This window comes from Psittacula echo (assembly GCF_963264785.1).
Source record: "Psittacula echo genome assembly, chromosome: 2".
Classification (NCBI taxonomy): domain Eukaryota; kingdom Metazoa; phylum Chordata; class Aves; order Psittaciformes; family Psittacidae; genus Psittacula; species Psittacula echo.
Genome location: NC_137737.1, coordinates 61,031,262 through 61,053,307, shown reverse-complemented (window position 1 = coordinate 61,053,307; position 22,046 = coordinate 61,031,262). Strand labels below are relative to the sequence as shown.

General features: G+C 39.6%; 1 protein-coding gene across 1 annotated transcript in view; it reads right to left on the bottom strand.

Moving 5' to 3' along the window:
• SMARCD3 (SWI/SNF related BAF chromatin remodeling complex subunit D3) overlaps positions 1–22,046 on the bottom strand; it is a gene marked incomplete at its 5' end in the record, with an annotated part of 55,179 nt that overhangs the window by 5,554 nt on the left and 27,579 nt on the right. The window contains 6 exons of the mRNA XM_080611075.1: positions 949–1,046; positions 1,639–1,800; positions 4,489–4,590; positions 5,099–5,194; positions 7,007–7,129; positions 18,714–18,836. Coding sequence (XP_080467201.1) covers positions 949–1,046; positions 1,639–1,800; positions 4,489–4,590; positions 5,099–5,194; positions 7,007–7,129; positions 18,714–18,836 — 704 coding nt within the window. The remainder of the gene's footprint in view (positions 1–948; positions 1,047–1,638; positions 1,801–4,488; positions 4,591–5,098; positions 5,195–7,006; positions 7,130–18,713; positions 18,837–22,046) is intronic.

Below are 22,046 nucleotides of genomic sequence, written 5' to 3'. Positions count from 1 at the left end.
CAAAAGGCAAATTTTGTTTTGATGGCCTATGTAATATTTAAACTTCTTATAATTTATATTAAATTTAAAATAAAGAACCTGATTTTAAGTATATTCAGAAATGTTTGTTGTCAATATTCTGTAGGAAATGAAGTCACTATGCTCAATTAACAATAATATTTAAACACCAGAATCACAGTTTTGACCAAGGCCACAAAGGAACTTGGGAAAGACTGAAGTATCTAAACAGCAAGATTACAAACCCCAAGAATCTCTTTATCTGTCCATGTCCCTCTCCCCCTCCAAGTTGTCACTTATAAGCGGAATGTGCTGGAAGTGCCCTAGATAGCTGAGAGTTGCATTTCATCTACTATGCCAGAAATACATCTGTTTTGACAAGGATGCCAGAAGCTCAGTACTCTTGATCACAATGACCTTTTCTGAATCTAGGCATTCTATACTGCGAATCTCTCGAGATCTCTGACTAGTTTGCATTCTTAGAATAAGATCAACACCCAAACAACAGCTGACCTAATCCCAACAAAGTATGCATGGACTGGCCACTGCATTTGAAACTGTAATACTGTTGTACTTTTTACAGTGATTGGAATGATTGTTCATAATGTACAATATCTTATTTCATTTCCCTCTTTTTCCCTTTAAGTGGATTCAAACTCTCATTCCTCTCCCCTTAGGAAAGAAACCTGACCAACTCTTTCAGTGGTATTCTAGTAGGCATAAAAATAAGAAGTTGTTTTGTATAATCCTAGAGAATTGGTGCCATTCTATTGAAAATCATTCAGAATTATATAGACCAGAATGACAAAGAGAATGAACACACAGGAAAGTCCAAGGTACTCACCTGGAAGTTATAAAAACTAGATTCTGGTCCCTGATATGTAGCTGTTTCTGTATTTTATATAGTGAGTGTTTTGCACATGACAGTGCTGAGCTGACTCACCAGCTTACCTGATTATATGGTTTATCACTATAGGGTCTGGTGGCAGCAGCAGGTTAGTGAGTCTCTGAGGAATTTCAGAAAACTTTAGCCGTGGGCAGTCAAAGATCTGGAATACAATAAAGCATGTTATCCTTGTCCAAAACAAAAACTGCAATCAAATGAGAAAGAATGAAATCAACAGTTCAAAAGTAAGGTGATTTTGAAAGCTAAAATTCTGGCTTTTATTCTTCTGTACTTACAACCTGGGCTAGTTGACAGATGCATCAGATTACAACAATTTTAGGTATCCCACTTTTGGTTTAGTTGCCAAAGGGCACAGGTCACTTTAACAGAACACCAGTATCAAGTGTATCAATAATGGGAGAGAAGTGAACACTTCCTCTTTCACTAAGGGTTTGAAACAGCATATCATAAAGAATAAATATTTTTTTACCAGAGGAAATATAAAAGCAGTTTGCTTTATTTTCCCCAAGATATGCTTCCTGCAGTATTTCATGCTAAATAAAAGTACAAGAAAACACTTTGGAATTTTAAAAACATTTGGGGTTTGGGTTTGGGTTTTTATTCTAAGATTAAGGGGAAAAAAAAAAAAAAAGGCAATATGGTTTTACTTATTTTCAACCAAACCTAAATAGCCTCTTGGAAGGGATCCATTCCAGTTTGCCGCTAAAGATCTACTGTGTCCAAAAGGGAGTTACCTGCTGGAAGTACTTGTCACAGTTAATGTATTCTTTATCATGGGAGTCTTGCAGCTTGTTTGTTTTGATGTACTGCCAGAGAGCCTGGATGATGGCTGACCGGGTCTGCGTGTGTATCCCCAGCAAACGGGCTAGTCGTGGGTCCAGTTTAAACTGTGGAGGCTGTAACGGAAAGAGAGGGAAATGGCAATAGAGAGAAAAGCAACCAGATACACAGGTATGAAGTTTCAGCTTTTATTCTTGAGGGACTCTGTTTCTCAGGCAAAGCACCCCATTCAATGGCAGAGATTGAAAAAATACAAAATGCTCAAATGTGTATCACTGTCAGTGCTCTGGAAGAACTATGTCTAGGATTTGAAAAGAAAAAGAGAGACACTCTACATGTGCTATGCACACAGACTATCTGTATCACATGTATTAGTTAGATAATAACAACCTGCATGCAGACTCAGAAAGGAATTCTCCTTTTCAACACTGAGGCATATCTTGACTTTAGGAAGTGGGGAAGAAAGAGGATGGACCTTCCTCTGAAGGTTAACTGCAGACAGAGAGAATAAAGTCAGAATGATGCTTCGACTTTTGCTAATAAATGCTCAGCTGCCTCACAGCAACAAAGTACCCTGGAACTCTGTTTTTCAGGCATGTTCACACCATTCTGGTGGGTACCAGAAAATTTAGCAAACCACAGCTAGTTGATACAATATGTTTCTTCTCTTGACCTCTGTGATACAACTCTTGAACTACCCTGTTTTGCCATCTCTAGTAACATACATTCCTTGGGTACTTTTGGATTTGGTGCCCCTTCTAGTGTGTTCCCATGCTCAAGTATAATAATTGCCACATTATTAGGCAAGGATTACTCTGTTGTGTGTCCTGTCACCCAATGCTAGCTTTAGAACAAATCGAGACTTAAGCATAAGAGAATATCTTTTTTAAAGCATAGATTTATAATAATGGTGAGCATAACAAACACCATTATACTGTCGTAACAATAAAGATTTTAACTAGTTACATCAGCATTGCAGTTAGCTCATGCACTCTCTAAAATTCCTAAAATTTTCTCTGTGTTAACATAAAATGGAATGTCTTTTCCCTGGATAGATGCTATCTGCACGGAGGGGAAGAGAATGGCACAGAGTAAGATCTTACACAATCAAAATGAATCTGAGACCAAACTACCATTGAGAAGGGAGATCCCACATCCTCTCAGCAGTGCACTTCTATTAATTTCCTTAAGACAGCAAATTTTCATTCAGGGATGGTTTCAGTCAGATTACTGAGCTCCACAACTGCAGTCTCCACTGTTTGTGCCAAGAGGATGGAGACTGTGGCAGTGCACAGCCACAACTGAAATGAAGGTGGGTTTTTTTGAGCAGCTTATCCTTATGATAGCTTAAAATAATTTGAAATTGTGCCCAGGAACCTCTTTCACATTCTATCCCAAGGCAGAATAACCTAATTTTGCCTAATTTTTTTTGTTGTTGTTGTTTCCTGTGACTGGGATCAGGGGACCAATTTCAAAGTCAGTCTTGTTAGTTTTCAAATGGATCCATTCCCTGACTTGTTTGGGTTCAGCCCACAAATAGTACTAGTACAATAGAACTAATACTGACAAAAGAAAGGAAGAAGGAATGCCTAACAAGACCTAAGAGTAATGGCAACTCCAACCCTTCCAGGGCACTGCTGTTTTATGACAGACTAGGGCACAATATAATCAAAACTGAAGAACCCAGGAAAGCTGTGTAGTCTGCTCTGAAGAAAAAGGCCGCCATAGGTGTACAGTTCAGGTACCACTAGCAAAAGCCACTCCTTTGAAATTCTGTGCAGAACCACACACATAACTCATGTGCAACTTATCTGGCTATTCTTTGAGAAGCGTGAGGTGGAAATTAGAGAGCAGTGTAGGGGAGAGGGACCTGGGGGTCCTAGTGGACGGCAGGATGACCATGAGCCAACACTGTGCCCTTGTGGCCAAGAAGGCCAATGGCATCCTGGGGTGTATTAGAAGGGGGGTGGTCAGTAGGTCGAGAGAGGTCCTCCTTCCCCTCTACTCTGCCCTGGTGAGACCGCATCTGGAATATTGTGTCCAGTTCTGGGCCCCTCAGTTCAAGAAGGACAGGGACCTGCTGGAGAGAGTCCAGCGCAGGGCAACTAAGATGATTAAGGGAGTGGAGCATCTCCCTTATGAGGAAAGGCTGAGGGAGCTGGGTCTCTATAGTTTGGAGGAGACTGAGGGGTGACCTTATTAGTGTATATAAATATATAAAGGGGGAGTCATGAGGATGGAGCCAGGCTCTTCTCCGTGGCAAACAATGATAGGACAAGGGGTAATGGGTACAAACTGGAACACAAGAGGTTCCACTTAAACTTGAGAAGAAACTTCTTCTCAGTGAGGGTGACAGAACACTGGAACAGGCTGTCCAGGGGGGTTATGGAGTCTCCTTCTCTGGAGACATTCAAAACCCGCCTGGACACATTCCTGTGTAACCTTATCTAGGTGTTCCTGCTCTGGCAGGGGGATTGGACTAGATAATCTTTTGAGGTCCCTTCCAATCTCTGGCATACTGTGATACTGTGAAATACATATTCTTTCTGCAGATGGACAATAAAAATACTAATTATCATAGTGCTAAGAACAGTATTTTCTGCTAGGCTGTAATGGAAACTTGCTTGATATGTCCCCTTTAATTTTTAAATAATCTGTCAGTTTGGTGTCATTCTAACCTCAATGGACTATGTGACATTCTGAATCCAAGTATATTGGGTTTTGATGTATGTGACAGGATGAATTTGCTCTGTTGCGCTATGTCCCAGTGGCTGTATTTTCCATGCCAAAAGCAGTGTGCTGACCTGGTAGTCCAACATGAGGAGTAACGTGCACCGCACACTGACATCACCAGGTCTTTTCACCTGGAAGCCGTCCGTTTCCTGGGTTGTAGGAGTTCTGTGCCACTGCCAAAGGAAAAGGCAAGTAATATGGTCAGTCTTTTCTTCAGTGATATCCATGGAGGTGCATAGTATGCCATGTAAGAATAAGACAAATACAAGCTTTCTGGACATCCTGCAATTAATTAAAAAATAAAAAAGAAAGAAAAAAAACCCCACAAAACACACTCCCTCCCCCAATTAATCTCTTGTTCTGCCCTTACAATTCAGCTTAAGTGCACAATCTGTTCTGCTGTTAACAAGCTTTACTGAGTGAAAATACTGTGCCCATTTTTCCTAACATTTCATACATTCTGTCCAAAGATGTGCACTACATCATTACCACATCTATGGTTTTAGACTATATAGATTCTGCTAGGAAACAATTCTTAAAAAGAATGGAATTCTGAAAACTTTAAATGAGGTACTCTAATGAGATAATGAATGCAAGGGAACTTAAGGTAGAAAACAGGCACAAAGCTGTTTACCTGTGCTAGTATCAGGTTTATATGCAAAGAGTGCACGACCTTCTTACCTCCACAAGATGGTTGTCAGGTCCATAAAGATCTTTGTCAAGCTCAATAACCAAACTCTTAAAAAAAGACGAAAACTTCCGTTTTTGTTTGCTGAGCTGTACAAGCAGAAGAAACAGAAATGTTTAAGGCTGTGTATATTAGCTTGTGTTCTATGCTTCCTTCTCAGGCTTTCTCTTTCTCTTGAACATTAATTCCCATATAGACCACAAATGTGATCAATCTAATTAAGTTTTATCTCTGACAAATGCAGGGTAAGATGCAAAAATCTCAACAGCAGTGGAACAGTGCACACTTGAGGGAAGTTTTCCCCTACTCTCTTAATGTTACTGGGAAAGATTGACTTGTAATGCGAACAAAGCACCTGTTGGAGTGGGTCCAGAAGAGACCACAAAATTAACCCAAGGGCTGGAACACCTCTCCTGTGAGGACAGGCTGAGAGAGTTGGGCTTGTTCAGCCTGGAGAAGAGAAAGTTCTGGGGACACCTTATTGTAGCCTCTCAGTACTTGAAGGGGACAAGGCCTGTAGTGACAGGACAAGGGGCAATGCTTTTAAAGTGAAAAACAATAGGTTTAGATTGGACATAAGGAAGACATTTTTTACAATGAGGGTGGTGAGGCCATGGCACAGGTTGCCCAGAGAAGCTGTGGCTGCCCCATTCCTGGCAGTTTCAAGGCCAGGTTGGACGGGGCTTGGAGCAACCTGGTCTAGTGGAAGGTGTCCCTGCCCATGGCAGGGGGAGGTTTGATCTTGTAAAGTCCCTTCCAAACCAACCATTTTGTGATTCTATGGCCACTGTATACCTTCTATTTAACAGTTTGTTTTTTTGATGAGTTTTAATTTCTTGGTCTGATTTGTCAGATAACAGTAAATTTTACAGATTAATCATACACTAAGTAAAAGTATTTCCTTTTACATTTTGCTTTTCAATTTAATTATCAGTTACTTTTTACTAGACAGCTCATACTGTCTGAATGAAAAACTGTGAAGTTTATATACATATACATATCTATGATTTCATATCTATAATCATATTTTGTATATATATAATCTAACTTTTAATAGAATACAGTTCACAGGATTTCAAGTATCTTCTTCTTATTTAATGCAGATAATACTTTAGAAATACATCCTCCTGCAATTTAAAATTGCCAGTAATTGAGAAGCTATTTTGTTCCAATAAAGACTCTCGTTATTAAAATATATGCTCTAATTTCTAAACTGAGTCTGTCTAACTCCAATTTCCAGATGTTGCGTTTTGTCACCCCTTCATCCTCCAGCAAGATTATGATTTTGATTCATGTACAGTTATCTCCAGACAGAGAGATGTGCCTTGAAAGCCTTGTCCTCTCCATACAGACATGTTCCCCATCTGTATCTTATCAAATAGCTTGCCCAGTCTATTCAAATAAATGACACCTTTTTTAGGAAAGTCCAGCCCTCCCCAAGGAAAGCTAAATCCATTACTGAGGTTTCTGAGGACTACAGAATGATAAAACTTTTCTTCCATCCTTGCTCTGACCATCCATACGTCATCTTGTCCTCCGCAGAAATGTAAACTTCTCACTTCCCCTTGTCATCGTACTCTTCACAAGCATGCAAATGCTTGCTGCAGGCACACCTCTCACGACCTGCCGTATCTTTTAAGGGAATTGTCTCAGCCCTGTTCTCTCCACCTCTTCATACCTGTCCTGTCCTTAAGTCTGCTTCCCTCCCTGCCCCTTCTCAACATTTACATTATGGTCTTATCCCTCACTCCAGCTGGACACAGCACCTTCCCAGCAGCAATAAGCCAATGCTGCCATTCAGAGATGTCCTGTCTCAGTTGATGTCCCCAGGAAAATTCCACCACCCCACAGGACAACCTCTAGATCCTTGCCAGCCCCAGTGAAGCACAGGTAAGTCATACGTCATCCAGCAGCTTCCCCTCCACTCGCAGCTCCCATGAAGCAATGCTGCCGTCAGAGTCATCAGCATCAGATTTTGCAGGATTAAATGTGTTGGAGATGTAAAGTCTCAGTTTCCGCTTTTGCTGTTAGAGAAAAGTACACATCCAGTTTAAGTCCAAGATCTGAGGAAGCCACACGAAAGGTGATAGTTATACATTTAGTAGAGAATCTGCAAGTTTAGTACAGTTGCACCAGGTTACACTAGAATTCAAGATTTGGTTATGTATAGGAAAATATACTGAAGAGCTGAATCTGAAACTTCCTTTCAAAAACTATTGGCTATACAAACATACTAAGATCCACTGTAAGTGGATAAAGACAGGAAGTTGCAGGGCCAAGCTTCAGAGGCAGGGACAAGCCTCAGAAGTACAACCTGTACTTCTGGATTAGATATTTGAGAAACCATTGTAAGAAAAGCATGATACAATACCCTTCCTGTCTAGATCCTAGCTAGACTGCTAAAACTCAGCTGCAAACCTCTTGCCCCATGAATGTCTTCCATAGTTGCATCAGTTCAGATTTGTAAATGGCAGTTACAAATACAGCTAATGCTGCAAATTATGTGCTGGACACATATTTGCCCATCTTTATTTGAACATCATGCAGGGTGTGGTAATAATCTTCCTATACCTCACACACAGGCTGCCTAACCTTAGAATCATAGAATGGTTTGGGTTGGAAAGGACCATAAGATCATCTAGTTCCAACCCCCGGCCATGGACAGGGACACCTCACACTACAGCATGTCACCTAAGGCCCTGTCCAACCTTCCTCTTTAACTGCCTTTTACCCACATCAAACATGTTGCAGATCCAACTTGCTGTGAGACCTGAGTGGAGTAAGGCATCATGCTTCACTCCTAACCCAGGTGCTCAAACCTGTGAGAGATACAATCATGCCTACCTGATGTAATTTTTACAGGGTATCCAAGGTTTCTCAGCCACTGTACTGACTTAGGGCTATGTTATTTCTCAGTGCCCTTCTCTCCTGTGCACCATATGGAAAACCTGGTGATTAACTCTGATGCATGGATTCAAGAAAAGATATTGCCAAAAATTTCTCGGGGACTCAAATATCTGTTTATAATACAATGACAAAAAGGCTACAGCTGTCAAGTTAAACAGTCAAAACAACCTTCAGACAGCTTAAGAAAGGAGTAGCCTTGTAAAGCTTTCACACTCCCACATACACACATATAGGAGAGAAGGAAGTCATACACATCAGGTCAGGAAACTAGAAACCTAATATAGCACAGAGGAATGTGGGAGGCAGAGATGTATGGCTGAAGAGGAAAAAGAAAATTACCACATTTTGCCAAATCTGGAGAAGACAGTGACAGAAAGGTTTGATAGAAATGGAGTGTCTATAGTATGCACTGATAGGAAACAGGTTTTTCAAAAGTGCCTTAAGTCCAGAAAGTGACAAGTTGACACAGATAAGAACAGGCAGACACATAGTAAAATATTCCTGGGAATCCATATTCTTTCTCATCCTTTCCTACAGGATTTCTGTTGCTGAAGTGCTCTTTCATTATATAGATTTTGGGGTTTTTATTTTAATGTCTCAGAATCTTTATTTGGTGTGAAGGACTTGTGAAAGACTTCACATTTCTAAATTCACAACTCTTTAAATTAACTTGCACATTTTATGTTCCTAAATTTTATTCCCAACTGATTATTTGCAAAATTGCATCTATATACATAAGCAGCTTTTCTTTTACCAGTTCATCCTAGATACTCTACAGGTATTTCAAGTTTGTATCACTGATTCCATTTCCTCTTCTTTTGATTTCCAAAGACATTATCACCATTCTCCCTTTTACCCTGGAAACTCCTTCTCTCATTGTATGTCCCCATATCTGGTAGGAACTATGTCTGTTTCCTCTGAAATCTGACATTTCATCCCTAAGATCATCCTCTGCAATAACATCCTTATTCAAATCTGAGCATTGTAGATGTCTTTCTTTCTCCTAGCTTTCAGGCTCTAGCTGCCCAGTAGAGTCCACCGAAAACTAAGTTAGTAGCAATGCCTAACTCTACTCCAAAATACCTCTCCTTGATACTTTCCACTGTTTGCCTTCACTAACTCCTTATCATTTTGCTTTCAAGTCATGCATAAGCCAGATGCAGCTTGCATTTCAGAACTGATCTCCTGCTGGGTTCCCTGTACTTTCCCTGCTCTGTCAAACTCACGAGTCTGCATATCTTTTCTTTGTTTCTCTCTTCAATGTACAGTGTTTTCTTCAAAACAACAAACTCTTAAATATAATCATTTCCTCACTGTAACCCCTATTAATCAGCCCACTTCTTCCACACTGTCATCAGAAAGAAACTTAGAATAATTATGAACAAAAATCCTACATAATGGCTATCTTTAAAGTTATCTTTTGTCCTACTTTCTATGTACCTTGATTTTAGATCAAAAAGCATTTAGTCTTTGACTCCAGCATGCTACAGACACTACTGACAACCTGTAAGTACTGTGGAATGCTGAGCCTCTAGTCTCTGCTAATCAAAGATATTCTATTCAACAAGCAAAATGTGAAACCTGTGTACTGGGGGTTGTCTTCAGATTTTGGTCCAAAAGGTACTGCAAATTTGCAACACTATTAAGGCAGTGATTATTTCCTAAATGCAATCACAGAAAGATCCTTGCTTCTGACTTACCAAGAAATCAAACAGGGCAATTGCACAGCTGCAAGAGGACTCCAACGCCAAATGGGCTTTAAATCTATTAAAAATCTTTATTAGAATAGCCTTCCTTTTCTACACTAGCCTTCCTTTCTACAGCTGAGCTACCATCCTTTAACAGGAATCTTTATTAGAATAAAGATTTTTAGACTCAAAATCCTAAAAGTCTTTATTAGAATACCAAGCAGAGTAAGGGAACATAAAAAAGGAAAACTCACTTTTGCCAGGTAAAATGGAATTTAATAAATAAATAAATATGTAAACCATGTTTTCTCTGCTCACATGTCCTTGAAAATGGATCATTTCTTTAGGCTTGCTCTTATTCCAACAACCCTGTGATTTCCAGGGTTGCAGAAAACTCTGTAGGGTCATTTCTGGGGAGACACAGAGAATCCTCTCTTTTTATTACTTAAGATCCAACTGTGGTTGTGCTATTTCCTTCTTTCAGGAGACTCCAAATTTCTGCTTTTTCTTCTGGTGTTTTACTTTAAGGAGGTTGTCCCTCATCCTTTTCACCTCGCTGACTGCACTACCCTGCATTTCAGCTGGTACAACTTCCCCTCCCTCTAGGGGCTCTACCAGGCTAAGTACACCTCAGGACATGATAAACACTAGCCTTCCTTTCTACAGCTGAGCTACCATCCTTTAACAGGAACCTACGTAGTAATGCAACTGCAAACAGGTGTCAGCCATCACAACTGTCACAACCAGTAACTCTAGACCTAACCTGCAGAGTGCAGCCAGATCTGCCAGAGACTTTCTGGTAAGCAGTCTAAAAAATTGTGAAAGAGGCATTTGGCCCTGAACACTGCTTGAACAGCCAAACATGTTCTCCTCTGTACAGCACCGTACTGACCCAGAAACAACCAAGCCTCCACAACTATCTTTCTGAAGCTGCTGACAGCGTGTCCACCTCCTGTTTGTCCCCTTATGAGTTGCTGCTCCATTTTTCCTTCTTTCTGCCTTTCCCAAAATTCCCACTACCTCTTCTTCCTTACGCACATCTAAGTGTTGCCAGCACTACTGGATTCTCATAAAAGCTACCAGGGAGCAGCTCTGCACCAGACATTCTGGGAGGCTGACTATCTTCTTCCAGTTCCAGGAACTACACAAGGGCACTTGAACTTGCCCTACATACACCTATCACCAACAGTGGTAATACATACTTTGAGCAGTGGCATTCAAAGAAAATACATATTCAGCAAAACATCAGAACCATAGTTCTACAAATGAACATTTTCTTTCAACAAGTAGGCTCCTTCTCCTGTACCATGACTCTTCTCCTGTAAGCTGAGACACTACAATCTCACCTGACGAAGCAAGATTCTGGCAGACACTGAAGAATACAGTCAGAATTCCTCCTGAAGAGATCTACCCAGTGAGTAACAATTTCAGCACTCACAGCTATACTGCCATCATAAGGATGATCAGCCTTGGAAGATGTCAGCTCAGAAACGATACAGTCAAGACTCAAGTTTGCTCAAGAAGAACAACTAAATGGTACTGGCTATATATACATATATACACACATATATATACACACACATATATAGCCATATACAGACCATAAAGTCCCTTGGTTGAAGATACACACCCAAAGTGTCAAGTTCATATCCAGAAGGCTCTGAGTGTGAGGTATTCTTTCATCTCCATCTCATCCAGGCAGGAAATGATACAATATCAGTTATGTGCAACTAGGATATTGTGCAGCTTAAATACACCAGTGCAATGTAGTTTAGGAAGAAGACACTGCCCTTCAACAAATTCTGCAAATTTCTTAGCAATGCATATTATAGCACAGATCTAAAATCAGTTCTCCTCTCTGTATGGTTGGCTCTCAGAGAACAGAAAAGCAACCAACCAAAACCTGTGGCCTTGATTTTTACTGGTAGGATTCTCAGTACCTTGGAGCAAAAACTAGAGAGAAAACTTGCAGCTCTAGGGCAAGAAGAAAGCATCACATTTCATCTCTCCTGACACACTGAAACTTTACCACCCACACAGAAAAAAATAACAGGGGGGAACTTGACAGAGACCTGATCAGCACTGCGAATCAAATAACCTCTTGAACAAAAATCAATAAATGCTTAATCTGCTTATTCCCTAAGTGTGAGATACACATCTTTAAGATGTATCTTTGACTTGTCTTCAGCAAAATGAACCTGAAATAGCAGTCATATTAAAAAGAGCAGCCTTCCCCATAGGTGTAATGCTGGAAATCTATCAAATTCTTCAGAAAACTGCCTCTGGTCCATATTGCTTTTTTTTTTTTTTTTTTCCCAGCTTCCATTAGCATTATATCCTTAAAATTTAAATCAGAATCCAGTCATCTGAAGATACTATGATCTGTGTGATACCCCCAAGACAAATCTCCATCAAATATTGAAGTTAAAGCTTCCTTCAGTGACCTCTCAGGCAGGACACAGTAATTACAGGACACTTCCAGAGAAGCTGTGCTTGGGATTTCAAACAAAGTTATCAGAAGATGAATCAAGGAAATCTGCCTGCTGATCTTAGGAACAGTATTGTATTAACAGCTTTCTATGCACATCTTAAGGATGGATTTCTGTGTATGTCAACACAGCATAAAAACCTCATGCATAAAGCACAGGAAAGATTAACATCTGTGTTTCTGCATTTGCACATAGAGTAACTGTTACTTTTTCTCACAATAAAAAACCCCCACACTTTTTAGGAAATAAAAAGAACAGGAGAAGATAAAGTAGCATGGAGACTAGAAATCAGGAGACAAAAAGAACAATGTATAGAAATAACAAATGTTTAAGTCTGAGCATTATAAAAGAATCAAACGTGTCCACATCAGAACTGGAATACAGAGGTATCGCTCACCCAGAGTAGCAACAATCAGATAGGTCAAAATTTGTAGAAGAAATAAAATTAGTTAGGTAACTCATGGCAAGAAAAGATGGACACGAACTTAAAAATGGCCAACTTGAAGCAGGAAAATCAGTGACTTGGTAGAATAAACAAGTATCATGAATACTAAAAGGAACTACCCAGTATTTACTGAGTTCAAAATTGGACTAACACACGAAGAACACCTGTAGACAGTTCTAGAAAAACTTCAACTAAAAAAAACCCCCGCAAACCTCCAAAAAGTCAAACAAATGTTATAGAGGAATAAAATGGAGAATAGTATGAACAATAATCTAAAAAAATCAGTTACAGCAGCTTATCTGGCAGTTGTATACTGCACTCTTTCAGGAAGAAAATCAGGAGGTGGATACTAATGGGTGGTAAGAATAGCTAGGTGCACTGAATTATTCTTTCTCTACAGTGATTGGGAGCACTGAATTTTTTACTTAAGAAAAGAGAACATTAAAGAACATGAAAGATGTATTTAAAATATAGGCTGACCTGAAGAAGGAGATATGGTGTTTGTGTTTTCCTTATCTCACAACGCAAAAAGCAGAACACATAAAATTGTGCCACAAAACCGTAAATTCAAAGCTGATCAATGGAAGTATGTAATGTATGCTATACAAAGCATAACGAACCATAGTTAACCCATAGAACTCACTGTCACAGAACACACATTTAGAACTTGCAGATTTTTAAAGCAGAAGGTACTTTATTGTCCAGTTTAATTTCCTGTGCAACACAGGCCCTAATCATTCATCAAACAGGGCAGCACATTTTAAAAGATATCCAGTCCTGACTTAAAGACGTGACATAATGAAATACCTATTACATCTCTGATATCTTGCTCTAGTGGTCATAAATACACACATTAATTAGTCACAACTGGTCTATTTTTGAACTACCAGTGGGTTGGACCAAAGCCAAAAGCTCTTAAAAATGAAACAAACAAACCCCTTTCCCACCACCACCAACAAAAAACCAACAAACAAACAAAACCACCACCAACAAAAAAACTCTCACTGAAACAAACTCCCCTTAAACACCCAGGGAAGCTGTGGAATGTCCTACCTTGTAGATGTTCAAAAGCCATTTGGACAAGGTTCTGGATAACCAGCTCTAGTTAGCCCTGCTTGAGCAGGCGAGTTGGACAAGATGACCTCCAGAGGTCCTTTTCAACCCCAACCAATCTGTGATCCTGTTACCGGTCACTATTAGTAAGGACACTGATCAACACGAGCCTCATAATTCCTATTGCCACTGCATGTGGAGAGAGAGGGTGATCATGCAAGATTTATCATGTTCTCATCAAAAACTTCAGCTAAGAATGAAGAGTTAAGAGATAAGAATGCACACACCCTTTGCCTGTTTGTGTCAAGGCTGAGGAACCTTTTACCCAGTGGCTTGATACAGTCCTAACTAGTTAAAAGCAGCATAATATGGTAAGGCTGTGGGCACAGGCTCTGCTAGTAAGTAACTATCTAGGCAACAAGCCAGCCAGTAATGGAGTAACACACACTGATGTGGTCCCATTGGCAACTCAGTCCTCTCAATAATAACATGTAAGAAGCCCCACATCAGTCCAGGGAAGAAAACCTGGGAACTCCTAGGGCCAAGTTCAGGGTACCCAAAAGGAGGTGGACTCACCTAAAGCCCACTGACTCTGAGGTGACCTTCAAAGATTAGGTGACTGCAGATCAAGATACATATTGAGACTAAGGACAACCACAAGCCATGACCCAACTCTCCCCACATACAACCGCATGCTAATTAGAGGATGTATCTGTTGTAGACTGATCTCCTCACACTTTGGGAAACTATAAGCTATTCAGCTTTTTTTTTATTTTGTAAATCTCATCGTTGATGATAAAGACGAGAAAATTCCTAATAAAATTCCCTCAATAGATTGTTTTGTTTAAATTTAAATTGTTATAAATTCTGTTTTACCTTCAACATATTTCTACTTCAAATGGCTTGTGCAGACATTTACCCTGAAGAGCTTGAAAATATCTTATGAAAACCACTGTAGTGCTTGATGGGGTCTGGGGTCACTGAGCTGGCAGAAACAGTAAGTCCGGGTTACAGATCTGTATCATGTAATGCATTTCAGAACCAATGAAGATACAATTTCAAAAATGAAATCTTTTTTCCCCCTCCTTGGAGTCTTCTCTGACAATTACATTCATTCAGGCACCTTTTCCGCATTTGTTCTTGTGCCAACATCGTCATTCAGCCTACCTGTTGATACTTTTCCTCCCCTCCACCTAAAAGGCAGCCACAACCAGTCCCTCCCTTTTTTCTTTTCATATTCACATATAAAAGCCAACTGACATACACAAGGTGAATATTCCTTTCTCTAGGTTGTTCCAGAAGCACTTTTTTGCATTATCATTCTAGTTTGAACCATTCATTTTGACACTGCATTCCAGCTTTAACAAGTCAGATGTCACCAGGGTCTTCTGCAGCAGTACTAGGACTTTTCTGTTGCTCATCACTTTGAATGATGTTTTAAATCAGTTGGCAAGTGTTTTATAGCAGGAATTCCTCCACTTAATCCCAGCCAGTGCCAAGTCCAACACGACAATCACAGAAAAGGAAGTACGCTGCCCATGTGCCACAGACGTCAAAGTACAGAGGGGAATCTACAACAGCTAAGAAGTGACAGAGCTGCCACTTCTCCCAGTTACCTTAAATTTTCCTTAGTAATCCCCAGCTCTTTCTCCATAATATCTCATGAAGAATGAGTAAAATGCTTTGCTCAAGTTGGAGAAAATGATACCAACTGCATTTGCTGACTGAAGTGAGTACAGGTTTGATTCCAGGAGCCCAATGACAGTAGGGTTCAGAGTATGATGCAAAAATCCCCAGATATAATTCATTCTTCTGCCTCTAAGAATATCCCTTGCAGGTATAGAACTCAGTACACAGCAAAGATGAGAGTCTCTTAAAACAGCAGAACTCTAGAGCTCAGATACAGATCTGAGTGAGCTGTGGCTCAAGGCATACTGAGCAAAAAAGAAAATCAACCTGTTTGCCTGGAGGATAGAGGATCATGAAGAAACCTTTGTGTTTCAGAAAAAAAAAAATGCAAATTTCCTTCTGCCAGCAATCCAACAGTAATTGCTCAGTTATCTTAAAACCTCAAAGTGGGGAAAGAGCATTTAGTTTGAGGAACTCCAACTACACACAGATCTGGTCAATATCCCTCATCAGTTCAATGTGAAAGAGCGACAGCCCCTTGCTTGGGTGAGACAAAAATATCGTCTGTGGTGCCAGGGCTTGGAACAGGCAACTTGCTTGTGGGATGGGCCACTAGATGGTCTCCTCTCACCCAGGTGATCTTGATATGAAAATCATCTCAGTCTTAAAATTATGTTTATGTCCACAACTAGTTATCTCAGGCTTACACAATGGAGAGAAACAGGCATTTTTTAGGGCATGATTTATCTATATTCTTTTAAACATCTACTACTGTTTACAGTACTGTGCCCTGAACTCCACTGCCCAAACTGACTAAATCTCTTGACTATAAAGGGAGTCCAGAGTGACTAGCTTGCATATAAATAAATACAATGTAGATGTCTATACTTAGCCAAATAAATCCCACTCCCAAAGTCCACCATGGCCTTAGCTGTCCAGATCTTCAGTAATGCATTCTTCTTTAATGACATCTATTTGTTTGGAGTTGAGCCATGAGGTTTCTGTTTCCTTCAGGCCATGGAGCTTGCTATATCTGTACCTCTGGCCACACTGAAGCCAAACAGCCCTGTCTGCCTGACTCCCTCTTAAAAAGTCCTTTATGGAATTCTGAGTGCATGAGTTTTCCATAAGGTCGGTACAAGGACTCTTGCAACAAGTGGCATGCAGCAAATACTGCTCTGCAGACAAGAATGTAGCCCAAGCACACAGGACTGACAGAAGAGAACATGCTAGTACCCAAAGGCAGAGAAAAGACAAGGCAGCATTTGGAGTGAATAAGCTGGGAGCTGCGGATTGCTAACAGTGGTAAAGTGAGCTGGCAGGTGGTGAAAGCCATTTCCCCACCCTCAACCAACCTCACAAGCCCTAAGTCTCCTTGCTTTCTGAGCAACCCCACAGCTGTCATCTGTTTCAACAGAGCAACTGTTCACAGAATGTCCAAGTAGGATCAAAAGACCAAGCAAATTTTATACACTGTCCCCAATCAAAAGTGTTTGAAACATTTTCCCAAAATTTCTCCAGAATAATTACTCTTCAGAGAAAAATGTCAGCAACACTAGACCATAAACTTGTGGTTGCCAAAGACTGTTTCTAGCTACAATGCAATCACTGTGACCAATATGGTAAGTGCAATTACAACTGGTAATTTGGAGCAGTCCTGCATATTCCCTACATATTATCACATGCCTCAGGCAAATTTAAATTTTTACCAGGATTACAATCCCAACTTGGGAACCACTGTTTTAAGGCAAATATTTCAAAATTACAAAAGCTTTTATAGGAGGTGGAAATGTAGAGATAACTTTTACTGCTGCTACTTACGCTCCAGCTATAATAAAATGAATACACTTAATATCATAACAACCTCAAATTATCTGGGCTTAGCTCTCTTTTGACAGGTCTTGAATTTCACAGCTGCTACATGCTAAGTCTAGACATGAATTTGAAAAACATCTGATTGATCATTCTTTAGATGTTAACTAGCTGAGTAACTGATATTTAAAATGTCTGCTGAGCCCTAGATGGAAATGGAATTTTCTGTCTATAGTTTCTGTAGAGTGCTGTGCCTCCTGACTCTTCCCCATTACAGGGCCCTGGACATCTCTGGATATTCAGAGCTGGAACCTCATATACTGATCAACTCCCTAGTTAAAGAGTTTGCCACAGAATAAACATATTCCTGCAGATTTATGAATGCAAGTCTAAGTCTTCAATTAGTTTCAAACATGGCCAAGTTCCTCGCTAGTTTAAAATAATGGTGTTCTACAGACATTAAGAAGCTAAGGCAAATTATTTCAAGTCAGTTCAGTCTACTATATACAACACTTTTTGACTACAAACTTGTGCTTTAAAGCATCCACACTTCACTTCCTATCCATAAGTAGATATGCTAATGGAACTCAATTCTTTCCATTTTTTTTTCCTGTTTCATATATATGAATTGGAAAAACATCAGAGGTAAAGGCCTTCCACATCTTATCACATACCTGTACAGTGACAAACAGAATGGAATCTTGATCTTAGTTGGGCTGATACCCATTACGCTGGTACAGACAAAAATGACAGCTTTACTTCACAATAGACATGCAGCCACATAACTATTCATACTACAACACTTACTATATGAATGAGTATGAGCATTCAATACAGTCACAGAAATGAAAATAAATTCTTCACAATAAAAGTGGCCAAACATTGGAACAGGTTGCCTGAAAAGGCTGTGAAACCTCCATCCATACAGATTTCCAAATTACATAAGGCCTTGACAACCCTGTTTCGAGCAGGAGGTTGAATTAGATGACTTCCAGTTTCCACCTACCTAAACTTTCTGTGATTCAGTTGAATAGACTCAGAAAACTTAGGAAAAGACCATTTTGGTAGGGTATTATGTATGGTGAAGTGCTGGGCTCAATCTAATAGAAATTGCAGAAAATGCCATCCATTCTTTTCTTACATAAATCATCCTTTTACAGACTATGTGAATGTGTACATTTTTGCAGGATCTTTAATAATTTTCCTGTAAGTCATTCTTCCCATTGTATGTTTTATTATTCCACAAGTTTAGCTTATGACTGAGTTCTAATAGGAAATTTAATACATCTCTTTAGCACACCTCTCTAATCTCTTACTTTCTTTTTAATCATTCTAATAAAAAGTTCCAAAGCCAGTGTTTATTTATCCAGAAGCTATTATTCTCCTTATTAAAGCCTCTCAGAAGACAGAGCTGGTAATATCCACAGAATTTTCCCCACCACTTTTCTATGCATGCTGCTCCCCAGCTGCTTATTCTTAGGAGCTTTGTCTGACCTGTTAACAGGACTGGGCAGATCATTCCGCCATTTCATACAAGGATTATTTTTTTCGCCCTAACTTAATGTAAAAAGTTTTCATTACATACCTTCATTGGCCTCTTCAGCGCTTCCTGAATATCCACACGCTTCCGCATAATGGTCTGGTCTAGTTTGCGTTCAAAGGCCAACAGATCCATGTAGGCTTGGGACTCAGGAACCAGCTCCCGGATCTGAGAAGGAAGCAAGGAATATCCAAGCACTAGAAGCAAGAATCTACTATGTTCTAGAGCAATAATACCGACACCTTCCCAGACCTTAGACAGATGTGCTCAGAAGGAGTTACCCCTAAAGCAGTTCCCCATTAGTGGGGCAGGTCTCAGTGGCATAGTAGAAGCATACGACTGTAAAGCTGGAGCACAGAACTAAAGCTAATGAATTCTGGAAGACCCAAGCTGAATCCACAAGGTCTGAATCATGGATCTTTGGTTGTTTTTTTTTTTCAAGTGAGGTTTAGCTACAGGCAGCCTGGGAGCCACTGCTCTTAGCAAAGCAAAGCACAGTATATTTGTCCTGTTTAAACTAAAAAAGTATTGGTTCTCTCTAGACTAAAAATAAAGGTGATCATGTTGACTTTTTAAAAACAAGTGTTATCCATCATAAGTAAAAACTGCCCTTTAGTCAACACATCTTCTTGACTGAGATGAAATTAAACTTCACATCAGTTTCAACATGACAGCTATAAGGTGTCGACTTAGGATCTTGCCAACTTTTACTGATATTTCAATACACTAGTTAAACTACATTAGTTCAATTAACAAACCCCATTTCTATTTCCCCTTTCACAGAATCACAGAATCCCGAGGATTGGAAGGGACCTCAAAAGATCATCTAGTCCAACCCCCCTGCAAGAGCAGGGTAACCTAGAGTACATCACACAGGAACTTGTCCAGCCGGGCCTTGAATATCTCCAATAGACTCCACAACTCCCCTGGGCAACCTGTTCCAGTGCTCTGTCACTCTCACAGTAAAGACGTTTTTCCTGATGTTCACATGGAATCTCTTATGCTCCAGTTTACACCCATTACCCCTTGTCCTATCACTGGACATCACTGAGAAAAGCCTAGCTCCCTTTTCCAAAGAAGTTAGCAGAGGAGGTGATAAGAAGTAGGTTAGGTGGAAGATCTAATGATCTGAGCTTGGAAATGGGCAAGTACACCCTTACGTCAAAGAGTCTGTTCTTAATTGGGTGTAAGTCATGCAGGCAAACCATAAAAGAAAGGAACTGTAAGTAATTATAATAAATCTACTGGACTGCCTTGTCTATTTCTACAATATTCACTCTAGCTTTCACCTATATAACTAAAATATTTAACTTTTATAATACTTCTGTTCTATAGGAATTAGAGGTAGTTCATATTCCTGTTCTGCTTTAGAATCAGAAGTCTACAGTTTTAATCTGATGTAAGACACAAACATCTATGAGAGACATACCAGGCATACACCTGTTCACCCTGTTCTGCAAGGACACAAGAACTATTGCATGAGGTCATCCCAACAGTCATCTATCCTAGCATTGTGTCTCTGACAGCATTTGAAAGTTGTTGCCCTTTAGTACCTACAACAGCCTGAGGCATGGTGTTCCAGAACCTATGTGTGAAGAAGTACCTCCTTTTGCTCATTTTGAACCTGCCATCTGTTAGCTTCATTTGATGCCATCTTCTTGCATAGTTGGAGCAGCAGTCAGAAGGCATTCTTTATACACCTTCTCCATCCTGCTCATACATTTCCCTTCATACTTTTCTTCTCCATCCTGAAGAGGAACAATTCTTCTCTCCTGTATTTAGACTGATCAATACTATCTAATAAATGCCTCCCTCAACCTCATTTGTTTGTTTGTTTGTTTGTTTGAGATGTTCTATTTGCAGCAGGACCAACACTTTGGAGAAGCAGAAACCATGGAGCCAAAAACTCTGTTCAGCTTTAGCTAAACCTCTGTATTTTTAACTGCTTGTATCCTTTCACAAAGTCTTAGTATCAGCAAAATAATAAAAGAACATGAACATTTTTAAGAGTGAAGCATACAGAGCAAGCATTGCCCTGGAAACATCAAGGAGTTCCCAGACAGCTTGCAGAATAAAGACAGTTAGGCAATACTTCCTCCCCACACAGAATATAAACCCTTGGACCCAACAAAATACCTCAATGCTTTTATCCTGTCACACACAAAAGAAAAGATTCCTCAGTTCCTTCTGCATAGAGGAAATTAATCATGCTGTACTGCAGTCAATTAAAAATTCTGAACCTAAAAAAATAGCTTCAGTTCATGAACTCCTAGGCACACAATGAAGCAGGTTGCTGGCCTACACAGCCCTCAAGATTGAGCATATACTACAGCTGTGATAACTTTCCAGCTAGTTTGCAGGGTACTGGACCGAAGATCTAATGAAATTTCTAAGAAGCTTGTAGAAACAGCAGTAATCGTCAATAAATATTTCTATTTCACACTTTTACATCTTACCACATGAAAGTGAAAGGGTATTCAAAACTATAACAAAACTGGATATTAAAATTATAAGATGTTAAGAAAGCATAAATACAACAAAGATAATACTGCATAATTCCTTGAACTGCAAACGACTGCAGTTTGGAAGAGTATCAGGGAGAAGAACTGTACTTGCCTGTGTTTGTATTCTTCTGTAGGTATGTGATATGACCACAGTAAAGACAGGATACTTGGCTAGATCAAAGGTCCATCCAGGCTAGTTTGGGCTGCTCTTACAGTCTTTTGCTCTCTCACACTACAATTGGAATAATCTTTTGGAGGCATGATAATGTTACCATTCCACACTCTTTCCCAATTTCCCTCAAGACTGATATGAAAATTAAAGGGGAGCCCTAGAAATATTGCATCGCAATGAAGAATTTTCTTTGTTTCTGGTACATCTTAGCTCAAAAAGATAAAGGTACTCTTACACTCCAGCCAGTAGTACATAATTATTTTTTTCAGTCTTCTTCATAAGTAAGCAAACCCCAATTATCTTGGTGTTTACATGATAAGAATCTGGCTAATTCCTTCCTGTTGCATAGTTTGCCCTAACTGAAAAGTTCATAGCTCCATTAAAGCCACCGCTCTTCTACAAAAGTTCTAACTATGAATGCATAGTGAGTATTTCAAGACCTGAATTCTCTATTCTGGCCTATATCTATTTCAAGAAACTACAATAAGCACCTAGTAGCAGAATCCCATCATCTGAGTTTTGAAGCATGTATGTTAAACCTTAGGTTAGAATTATATAGATAACTGGAATAGATTATTATTAACATTAGTAAGATAGTGTCTTTCTAGAGGTCAGGGGTTCTTTTTTTTTCCAATTGTGAAAATGCAAATGTTTCAAAAATTTAAAAATCAAGAAGAACATATTAAATTATGCACCTTTATC